Here is a 12,097-nt window from a genome sequence, read left to right as displayed (position 1 = left end):
TTTGCAAGGGTGACTGCTGAAAATTCTCTGTACATGTGGCTTTTTTTAAAATTATAACTTTTTATTTACAAGATATGTGCACGGGCAATTTTTCAGCACTGACAACTGCAAAACCTTCTGTTCCGACTTTCCCCCTCCTTCCCCTCACCCGTTTCCCCAGATGGCAGGTTGACCAATATATGTAAAATGTGTTAAAGTATGAGTTAAATACAATATATATGCATGTGGTTTGAAAATAAAAAGTTTTAATAAAGGAAAAAAACATCTTTTACAGAGGAGGACATTGAGACTCAGGGGATCACAGGATCACACTGGATGATGAATTTGAGAGCGGAACCTCTGAGCCCGTGGCTGAACGGTCCTCACCCGGGTCCATGCTGCTCCAGCTCCCGCCATCTCCTTCAGAGTCTTTAAAGATCATCCTCCGCCTTCGGGTCGTTACCTAGCAACTGCTCAGCTCGGCCCCGCCCAGCATCTCGGCCCCGCCCAGCATCTCGGCCCCGCCCCTCCGCCTGCCCTTTCCCCTCCGGGTTCCTTAGTTACCAGCGCGCGGCCTCGGCGTCTTCGTCGTCCCCGCCAACCGGCCAAACCATCGGGGTCTGAGGCGGTCGCGGGCCGGGAGGGGAGGAGCCCGGCAGCGCCCCCGCCAGACGCGCCCGCGCCCCCGGCTCTCGCTCTTCGGGCCGCCGCTTGCATTACTATGTCCTCCGAGTCTGCGCCGCTCCTCTCTGCCCTTCCCGCCCGCCAGAACCGCAGCTGCCCAGCCCCGTGCCGCCGCTCCACCCCCTCCCGCGCCGGCCGATGGTTCTTCCCTCCGTGTGACCTCGGCTCGAGCTGCGGAGGGAGGGGCCTGAGGGGGCTCAACATGGCGCCCGGCGAGTGACTCGTCCCGGATCCCGCCGGCAGTTGCTGAGCCCCGGGGGGCGCCCCCGCCCCCTCCCCCGCCGGGGGCCGGCCCGCTCCCCGGGTCACCATGTCCGACTCGGAGGAGGAGTGTCAGGACCGGCAGCTGAAGATCGTCCTGCTGGGCGACGGCACCTCCGGAAAGGTCAGTCCGCACCCCGGCCCGGCCGGCCCCCGGCCTCCCTGTCCCAGCCCCGACGGGAGCGGCCAGGGCTGGCGGCGCGACGGGGCCGGGGCCGAGCTCGGAGCTCTCTGCCGCCTTGCCTGAGTCCCGTCGAGTCCCGGCAGGGCTCCCTCGGGCTTCCCGGGGCCGGGCCCTGTCGTCCTCCTGCTCCTCAGTCTCCAGCCTGTTCCTTTCCCCGCTCTCCTCTCCCTTCTTCTCCTCTTCCTCCCTCGTCCCCGTTTCTCATCCCTCTCCGTTCTCTTCTCCCTCCTCCCCGTTTCTCATCCCTCTCCGTTCTCTTCTCTCTCCTCCCCGTTTCTCCCCCATTCTCATTTCTCTTTCTCTCCCTGCTCTCCATCCTCCCCTCCCTCTTCCTCTTCTCACTCCTCCCCATTTCTCAACCCCTCCTTCTCTCCTCCCTCTCCAGCCTTTTCTTTTTCCCCTCTTCTCAGCCTTCCTCTTCCTCTTTCTTCCCCCTTTTATCGTCTTCCTCCTCCCCACATCTCATTCCCTTTATTTTCTTTCTCCAGCCTTTTCTTTTTCCCCTCTTCTTTTCTCAGCCTTCCTCCTCCTCTTCCTCTTCCTCCCCATACTCTTCTTCCTCTTCCCCATTTCTCACCCTCCTTTCCTCTTCCCTCTTTAGTCTTTTCTTCTTTTCCTTTTTCTCTCTACTCTTCATTTCTCACCCTTCCTCCCCACTCTCTCTTCTCCTTCCTCCCCTTTCTCTTCTCCCTCCTCCCCGTTTCTTACCGCTTTTCCTTTCCTCTTCTCTCTCCAACCTTTTCTCTTTCCTTCTATCCCTCCTTCCCATTTTCACTCCCTCCTCCCCTCCCTACATTTTCCTCCTTCCAAGAGCCCTCCCTGCTGCTCCTGTCAGTGGACCAGACTGGCCAGTTGCTGCCTGCTGTAATAGAGACCTTGGACGTAATTCAGCATCTCCGACTGGCTTTACAGTTGTGGAAATCGAGGCTTGGAGAGGTCATTTGCTCGTTGGAAGCACTTCTGGCCCTGTGTTCTCCCAGACTCCCGTGATGCCCTTTATAATGATCCCAGGCATTCTAAGTCCTTAATGCTCCTAAATCCTTTTTGCAAATGTTTCATGACCAGTTATCTTCCTGTGTGCTGCCTTCCTCACCCCTCCCTTCATGATAATTATTATCCCCCTCCAAAAATTAAAAAAAAAAAAAAACTATTCTGGAGTAAATTGTGAACTTTGCATATCGAATTGCTCCTTGAAGGAGATTTTATATGCAGCTGTCCTGAGGTAACATTTCCCCTCCCCCCTTCATAGAAAGCCTAAAGGCTCCTAATTCCTAGATTACTTGGCCAGCCCCCCGGTGGGATGGAGATTAAGGTGGGGGAGGGAGGGGAAGTGGGAACCTGGGTGTGAGGTGCCCACTTCCGAGGAGACTGTAGGATCAGATTCCGTCCATCTGATCTATTGCCTTCCATCCCCTTTTCTGGTGCTCTCCTTACTTATTTTCATTTGTTGAGTTCCGGTTCCTGCGGGAGCATCTGCTGTGCGGGTGGTGCTCCTGCAAGTCCTCCCCTCTTCGAGTTGGCCCCCCTGAGAGCCCTGGGAATGCAAGCATGGGCTTTTGGGTCCCCCTTATGTCCTGAACTCTTTAGGGCCAGAACTCTTTGTGGTAACATAGGAGCTTGCTGCAGAATGGGGCCCCAGTCGCTTTCTGCTTCCCCAGGTGTTTTTCTAGTCTCCATATCCCATTAGGCCATTTTGTATTTCTGCCTTTGGTTTGATCCTTTTTGGAAACGAGATGCAAATAATTGGGAAGAAAGGTTATTCTGTATCAGCTTAATCCCCTTTCTGTTTGTCTTATCATTCCTCACTCTTCCTTTCTGAGCCACCAGCTAACTGCCTCTTAATGGCAGAAGAGTTAAAATTCAAGAGAAGCTTAGAGATACATTTAGGACGGGGAGCTCACACTTGACTGCAAATGTAGCATAAAGAGTTTAGAGATACAATATTGATGCACCGACATGCTTTGACTTTAAACTATATTGTATCATTTCTTAAAATTAAATTGCCTCAAAAGACACATAGCGTCTTGTGTTTATTAGATTTGCCCCGCATCTGAAAAAGGTAAAGCATCAAGCCAAAATTTTTCACTTATCTGTTCAAATCGTTTGAGAAAGAAGTTTATACCATGTCTAGTATTAGGGGAGTTCTGAGTTATGAATCACCATTCATAGTGGCATGGAGTTGTGAGGAATCGACTTACTCCAAGAGATTCTTTATTGGGAAATTGTCTCCCACAGACACGAAGGCAGCAAAGGGTATGTCAAGTATCCTCAGGAATATTTCATGTGCTCCCTAAAGTCTGTCATTTTGTCAGTTCCTGCTCAGTCTTCGTCTAAACTATTGGCTACTGTTAACGCAACTGTATGAAGGTGGCTCTGGAGAGAAAGTCAATTGGTGTCTCTTCTTAGAGGGAGAAAAGGCCTTATGCAGTGTTCAATAATTTGTATTTTTTGACCTGACAGGGGTGCTGTGAGTCTTAATAAATAGCTATAGTGAATTTTGAGGCCTTTAGATGAAAATGATATACTGCAAATGGAATTCTGATGCAAAATCAGTGTTGTTGACTTTTTCTTTAAAAGGCCCTTTGGTTCGGTTTATGTATTGAGCTTTGTGAAATTTTATACATTGTATATAAAATATATATTTTTGTTATGTATTATCCATGGATGTCCATCTACATGTATCTATCTATGAAAGAAGTAATGATTGAGTTATTTTTCATTGAGCTATTTTACTGCTTTTTAGGTCTGTAAATTAGCCAATTTAATGATACAGTGAAAGGATATATGAAAATGAAATATGTGTCTCAGGGATATTTAGCTTAATTCTTTTATATTAACTTCAGTTTTAATGATGTAATTTTTTGATTCAATTAACAAAAATATGTATTGTATTGAATCCTTTTTGATATCTAAAGCAGTGATTAATTTAAAAATAATTATTGATTGTTTAAATACCTACAAAACTAGTAACTTTAAATTTGAGATTACTCTTTTATGTTCAAAAAATTGTGATTTACCAAATGGAATTTAAGGTGTACTTGTTTAAATGTAATTTTCAGGATTGAAATTTGGCTGTTTTTTTTTTTTTCTCCTTCTTACTAGTGATGTACTTATATTGTAATTATGTATAATAAGTTCTATCTTGAATGTTTTAGTTTCCTCTAATCTAAGAGCTGACTATTTTTCTATTACTTTGGGGAAATGCCTCGTATGGAAAAGGAATTTAGTGAAACGTTTGTTTTGTTCTCTCCTTCTCATCAATAATCCCTCCCTATTTACATGATAAATTAAAAAAAAAATTCAAGTTGTTCCAACTGACATTTGAAAGTCAATAATTAAATTTCTTCCTGGATTTATTTCAGAAATATATCTTCTAATAGAGAAGCCCACATACTTTGAGATAGCACATTATGGTTTTAAATTTGAATAAATCTAGCTGTACATATATTCTTGCGAGACATTTCTTATAAACTAATTACCACAGTGCCCAGCACATAGTAGTTGCTATACATATATGTTGTCTATTCTTCTTAATTTACAACCTAGGAATATTATAATCATTGGAAAGTGAACCAGGTAAAGAATGTTTGTTGTTAGATACTTGATTTTAAATTAAGTGAATACATTTTCTGGGTTTAAGGGTTATTTTTTTTCTTTTTAGGTTTTCCCCCCCAAATTTAAAATTATTTTTATAGAACCAGCAATTTTAAAGCATATTGTTTGTCATTTTAAATTATGTTCATGTTTTCATCATATAAAAGATCAAATAAAATATTTATTTTCCATTAAAAATAAAGAAAAAAGATTAGATTTTTAGAGGATTTCTATATATTTTCTTATTCATTATTTCTATGCTATCTTTTAGCTGAGTATGTCAGCTACATTCTTGGTGCCTGTAGAAATTATATTGTGAATTTTTTTTTTTTTGTGACACTTGCTTTTATTTTATTTTTTTTAGCTAGTCCTTAAGTTAAATGAGATTTATATCTCTAATCATATTCTTGTTTCCTCCTTTAATTAAATGTCTAGAATCCTATTTTCCTGCAAAGAGAAATTGGGTATTATCAGGGGACTTTTAGAGATTTAAGAGGCTCAATAGTGTTGTTCCCACTAATGCTGGCAAGTGAAATTTACCAGGTAAGCATTTAAGCTTGCCCTCACCCTGTCAATAATTAGAGATACTTAAAATTGCCCTTTGGTTTAACAGAGGCATAATTACCAAGATTGTTTAGTAAGATTTTGTACTGAATCTGTGCTTAAGATTTGAAAAACATATAAACGAATTTTAATTTTGTGCATTATTTCTTTATAGACCTCCTTAGCTACGCGGTTTGCTCAGGAAGCTTTTGGGAAACAGTACAAACAAACTGTAGGACTGGACTTCTTTTTGAAAAGGATAACATTGCCAGGTAAGGGACTATAATAGTGTCTCAATATTGAGAGAGATAGTAGTAGCATTTGCCAAGAGGGACATAAAACAGAAATGTGTAAAATGGTTGTATTGCTTCTGTACAAAAATTTAAATATAACCAGAATACTTAGTGTGGGGAGGCATATTTTCATCAGCATTTCTTAGTTTGAAGACAAGCACTTTAGGCATGATTTTTAAAAGCTAGTTTTCTTTTCTGTTTCTATCACATAGTGATCATTTTGTACATGTTATAGGATGAGAATTTGTGGCATTTTCAGAAGGCCATAGAACTCTTATATATTTTTAAAATAAATACTTAGAGAGTTCAGGAATACAAATTTGTGTGCAAAAAACATTGAGAAAGATGATTTCTTTAAAAATATTTTTTTATTTTAGGCAGTCTGTACTTGTATTTTTGGTTGGGGGATGCTGAAGGGGAAGTATAATGTAGCTATGGAACCACTGTGCTCTAATATGTGAATGCTGTTTTATGCAAGGCAGCATGAAATTGCTGGCATTTAATAGACCACTAAAATTTAGGGTCCCTAGGCACTCATAAAAATACAGTTTGAGCATTCAAGATGTTTCAGTTCACGACGCAGAGAAACTATTTAGATGCCAGTTAAGCACACCGTGTGGAAAATGCAAAGAAATAATAACAGAGTGGTTTCTGCTTGAAGTTTGTTTCTGAACAATTGGAGATTTAAAATGGACTATTTGTTTAGTTGTGATGGTTCAGTTGTGCATTTGAAAGTATTCCATTAAAATCTTTTATTTCAGTGAGCATGATAAACTGCATTCTCCTTCAATATATTAATGTTATGGGAAGATTTAAGTAAAACTTGCAAATTTAAGCAGCATTTTTACTGTAGAGGTGATAAAATTGATATATTAATGATATTAAAAGTCAGGATCATTTGGCTAAAGTCCGAACATTTTTTCTGTTTAAAAGCTTCAGTTATATGCTTTTGATAACAAAATACTGGACAGTTGGTGGTTTTCTATACATTTTGTTATTATTATCCTTCCAAAAAGATTTATCTAGATTTTCCCAGGAAAAGTAGGCTGAAAAAGAGAACTGTTTTCTTTCAGCTTTGCTCTTGTTCCATTATTGGTCTGTAAGAGGTTAATAAGAATGTTTGAATATTTTGTTCATATTTAAAAAAATTCTGAAAGTGACAATCTGATTATGTTTTTATTATTTCTACTATCATGGACCCTAAGTACAACATATATGATAATTAACAGCAGTCACTAGTGGAATGCATACACAAATCACACAGTATGCCTGCTGTGAAATGGTATTTTTACAAAGATTTTCCCCACCCCCCATGCTAGCTGTTGTCTTAAGAGCTTCTATAGGTAAGTATTTAGTTCTTAACCGTTCCTGTTGGATTGGAGAGTTTCTTAAAGAGGCTACCCTTCTTGATCGTTTTATTATTCCTTGAACTTTTTTTATATCTAAGAGTTAAAAAGAACAGTCATCAGCTACCTTTAACAAAATACTTGAATGGTTTTTGCTGGCTTTTCTATTTTCTATCTATTTACATATGTATAGTTATGTAATTGAAAGTGCCATATCTGTTCTACAGCATTTTTTGATAGAAGCATTTTTTGTTTGCTTTGACTATATAAAATAATCTTTGACCGTTTACACATTTATAGCCTTCTAGTATGCATTTTGTGTCTTAGTGAAATATCAGAAAGTACTTACCTTAAGAGCCAACTTTAGGAAATGTGTACTTGTAGTGAATATATATTTTAATTTTCCTGATTAAGGTTTTGTTTTGATGGGCTAAGTTCCAAAGGGAGGAAAAATCTTGTGTTGTTTTTTTTTTCAATACCAGTGAGTTTCATGCTACTTAATGGGTACAAATTTCAGCAGGAAAAAAGTTTTCAATCTATTTTAATCCATACAATTGAAATTAAATGGATATATTAAATGACAATATAGTTTGACATAATGAATTAAATTATTTTAAATGACATAGTATAGTTTAATAATTTATAATTTTATTTATCTTATCAGTATCAAAATTTACTTTTGATATTGTGTGATAAGTGTTTTTGTTGTTTTGCTGAAAGTCTTTCAGGGTATAGAATGAAAATGATAACGTAACTACGTATAATTATAACAAAATAGAATGTTAGAATTCTGATAAAGCTTTTGACTTTCCACTGAAACTTTTTCAAGTCGGTTACTTTCCAAATACTGATCTATTTTAGTTTATTTCATGATCCAGTGTGCTGTATAGTCTGGATGCAGCCACTGTGCAGATCTGACTGCTTAAAATAGTCTATCTGTTCGTCAGAGGTTCAGCTGATAGAACTGCTTAAGAGCCATAGTCCAAATACTTTCAGGAAGGTTGTGGGTACAGTCCAGTAAACAGGGTTCTACTGTGAAAAGGATTTTTAAGTCTTCAGTACAAGAAGTGGGCAGCCTTATGTTTTCAGTTCCATCTTGACTCTGTAGCACTTTAGGTAAGGTTAACCAAGGATCCTTTGATAGAGTCACTGTTTTATCCTTTGGGGGCCTTTAATTTAAATGGAATGAAATCTACCTGTCTTTTGTCACTCATTTTCTCAGTATGATTTCATACAAAAAATAAAAAAATAAAAAAATAATTTTCAATTTAAATCTAATTGTTGGCAGTTTCACCAAAATTCTTTATTGATGGACAGTTTCAGATTAGGTATTCAAGAATTAAACCACTGTGGTTTTACTCTGCATAATTGAATTATTTTAATATTCATTTTTAGTTTTATAATTTGGAAAATGACCAGTTAATAGAAGATGTCGTATATACGTTACCTCCAGAATGAAAATTAATATTACCTTGAAACACATCTTTTCAATTTGATTTTGACCTCAGAGTAATCTCCCCCTTCCCATTTTAGTGAGGACATGTTTTAGTTCTTTTTAAAATGAGTAAATAATTTGATAATTTTAGAATGTGGATTGATTGTGAAATTGAATATCTTTTACACTTACAAGATATCAGTTGATTATGTCTGCTAATCAGTAGCTATTCATATTGAATTAATGCAAGATGCCATTTAAATGTTTTAAAAACTTTGTTGGGAAAACTTTGATTTCCTTCCTCCACCCACCTCCTCGATCAATTAGGTATGATATTGGTATTATTTTAAGTAATAGAAGTATATGCATGAAGATGGTAGTCCTCAAAGTCACTGCCTCATTTGTTCAATTATTATTCATGTGTAATTCTAGTTCTGGTAATAAAAATATATATAACTCAATATTTCTGGGTGTGAGAATAAAGGAATAGGTATTTTTTTCCAGTGAGGAAATTGTGACAGATTGAATATTTGTTAAAGCTTTATGTAAACACACTTTCACAATTATTTGTTAATAAAATACCATTTTTCCCTGTAAGTTAGTATAAATAATTGTCAACTATCTAGCAAATAATTGAGAGAATTCTTTCTTTATCTAGTGGGCTTCTGAGAGCACTAAGTTTGAGTAATACTAGAGATGGCTAGTGCTGTTTGATCACTATATTCATATTATCTGGATAGAAAAAAGTTTCAGCTTCAAGAAATGAAAAGATTGCTGGATTTTTTAAAGGGATAATTTTATAGATGGGCAGTTACAACCATTTTATTCCGTGGTTTGGGCAGACTGCAATCTTAATGTAGACTTCCTCAGTGATAGAGTCAGCAATAGAATCTTCATAGTATTTGGTTATTGCTCTGTGCGTTTGAATATGTGTTAAATGTGTCTGTATGTGAGTGTGATGAAGGGTGATAAACTTTAGTAGCTCTTATTAATGCTGATGGAAGTTTCTCAGGTAAATCCTCTGCACATTAGTTAGGGAACAGGCTTGACTATGTCTAGAGAATGGAAATATTGTAATATAAACCCACAGCACTCAGAATTGAAGCTAAAACGGCTTGAGACTCAAATATTTTGCTTTTTAAAGTTTCGTGTTAGTATGAGTTGTCTGAAATTTCCTTGGGAAATTTGAATATCATAATTTCATATTCTCAAAGCTATTTTACATGAATAAATTTTTTTTTATCACAGATTCATATATCATGGAATTTTGTGATAATCATTTAAAAAGTATAATTTTTGTATTTAACATACTTTTACTCTTGATTTTCTTAATTTTCATATGAATCTGAATTTTTTTTTGTTGTTGTTGAAGCTTATTTTGAATTTATGATTTGGAATATACTTGATTTTTTTTTGATAGATGCTTTGCCCAATTTTATTAAATGATGTAATTTAGTGAATAGGCAATTTCTAGATATATATTAGAAAAGAATTGTGATCTTGTACATTTATTGTTAGCAGCTTTATATACTCAAATTTCCTAACAATCTATTGCAATAAAATATTGCTTTTCAGAACAGAGGCTGACCTCAGTATAGTAGATGGAAATGCATATGCGGTAGATATCTGATTACTAACAGCAGCCTTTTAGGGGCTCCATTCTATATGAGATTTGATGATGGAAAGAAAAAACTTGTAATTTTGTTTGTAAATTTGTAATTTGAGTGATATTGTTAAGCAAATTGTTTTATTGATTATACATAAACATTTGATAGTCATATCAGTCATTTATTTAAAACCTTATGATATTCACATTAACAAAAAACCCATGCATTCTAGTACCACTGTAGAAACTTCTACTTTAGATATTTATAAAGTATTAATATTTAGTAATCATAGAAATGGCTATTATTCTCTTAAAACCTAAAACTTTCTGACAGTTTCTCGTAATAAAGTTGAGGTATTTTACTGTTTTATTTGATATGATTAAAGATTAAGGAATTAATTATTATAAAGTTTCCACTTTTATTTTCTATACAAGTGTCTTTCACTTCATAAAAACCATGCCTTGTTGTATTCTTCTGTTTTTCTTTATTAAACTTTTGTCTTGATCTCTTTTCTGACATTTATGGGCATAAATAAATGAATATAATCTGATTTTGTCCCATTTCTGATTTTACGTTTTTTCAGTAGTCATGAAGTTTGGTGTGATATGAAGAACTTCTTAAAGAATTAAAATTTCCTTAATCTTCCTTCCCATTATTTTGAGAGGATTCAGCTTCATTGGATCAAGGCAAAGGTGGAAGGATCCAATTCCCTCCTATGATCTGTTAGTACAGCTTTACCGCAGAACTTCAAATACCTGACTTTATGAGCCTGTGGACTAAGAGGGAAATTGGGTTTAGTGTTCACTGAAGATGTTTATTATTTTGTTGGATTTTGCTCGATCCAGATGCTTCTTGGCATTTTATTTTTGCTCAATTTTTTGTTTATTTTTGTTTCAGGAAACCTTAATGTTACCCTACAAGTTTGGGATATAGGAGGGCAAACAATAGGCGGCAAGATGTTGGATAAATATATCTATGGAGCACAGGTACAGTAAAATAGTGCAACTTAATAACTAAATATTTGAGTGAAAAGTTTTTTTTTTTTTTAAATTAAGTTATTCTTAAGAATTCTCTTTTGGTCAGAGAAGAAGAAAATTTTGTGAAAACATGTCATAGATTTATGTGCAAATCTTTTCATCATTCATGTTCAGTAAAATGATGTTGCAAGTAGTTTGTTACATATATTAGTAATTGTGTTTCTTGTAAAACTTTCATATTTTCCATGCTTTTATTTCAAGTTTTTATTATCAGTAGCTGAGAATCTTAAATGTTTTTGGCTATTCATGAGTTATAACGAATATAATGTACCAGAGCATGTGGTCTTGTACTTCCTCTGTAAAGCATCCACTTGTGCGAGTGGGTACGTATGTGTACGCACGTGGCTTCCCATTACTTCTGGGAGCAGACACACCGTGCTCTGCTTGGCCTTCCAAGCTTTCCACGACCCGGTCCTTTCCTACCTGTCCTTGACATGTATTCCTGGATCCAGTGATACTGGCCATCCTCTGTGTGTGGAAACCATTCTACCTACTGACCTCCCTGGCTTCCTTTAAGCCCCATTTTATACTGTATACAGCTCACTTTGTATGTTTTTTTCCTTTAGACTGGAAGGTCCTTGAAGGCAGGGACTGGATTTTGTCTTTTTTGATTTTTTTGGTATCTTCTGTCCTTAGCGCTGTGCCTAGAACATAGCACGTGCTTAATATATATTGATTGATGGATTAGAAAAAAATAATTCAAGAAAGATAATTAAGAGGGATCTTATGAATTAAATTTAGAAAGTGAATAGAGTTGCAAGAAAAAAACCAAAGGAAGCTTCCAGTGAGTCTGCAAATATTTTTCAAGTACCTACTATGGGTCTGGGATTGTGCTAAGCACTGGGGCAATAAAATAAAAAGCAAAAAAGAAATTATGTTATAATAGAATAGACACTATGTACCTAAGTATGTATAATGTTATAAGATACTTTGATAAATATTGGCAGTTATGTAGAAAATTAAAAATTTAGGTCTTGTGTGAGATTATGAAACTAAGTTAAATGTATATTAGGGCCATGTGTGGTAGAGCTACATATGTCAGTGTATTAAGGCAAAATGTGTGTTCAGTCATTTTATTTTGATCAGTGTTGGGGAACAAAAAGAAAGGCAAAAACTATCCCTCAAGGGGCTTAT

The 12,097-nt window shown here is 36.9% G+C and overlaps 1 protein-coding gene across 3 annotated transcripts in view; it reads left to right on the top strand.

Annotated features, from left to right (window-relative positions):
• Positions 1-562: 562 nt before the first annotated feature.
• Positions 563-12,097, top strand: part of RAB28 (RAB28, member RAS oncogene family) — a 94,592-nt gene continuing 83,057 nt past the window's right edge. For 2 of the 3 annotated variants that reach the window (XM_051963978.1, XM_051963979.1), the window contains exons 1-3: positions 563-1,048; positions 5,421-5,517; positions 10,824-10,912. In XM_051963978.1, coding sequence (XP_051819938.1) covers positions 974-1,048; positions 5,421-5,517; positions 10,824-10,912 — 261 coding nt within the window. In that variant the 5' untranslated portion in view covers positions 563-973. The remainder of the gene's footprint in view (positions 1,049-5,420; positions 5,518-10,823; positions 10,913-12,097) is intronic. The other variant, XM_051963977.1, reaches the window with a different exon arrangement.

Source organism: Antechinus flavipes, chromosome 6, assembly GCF_016432865.1.
Source record: "Antechinus flavipes isolate AdamAnt ecotype Samford, QLD, Australia chromosome 6, AdamAnt_v2, whole genome shotgun sequence".
NCBI lineage: Eukaryota > Metazoa > Chordata > Mammalia > Dasyuromorphia > Dasyuridae > Antechinus > Antechinus flavipes.
Note: the sequence above shows the minus strand (reverse complement) of the source record. Positions and strands in the feature narration are given on the sequence as shown.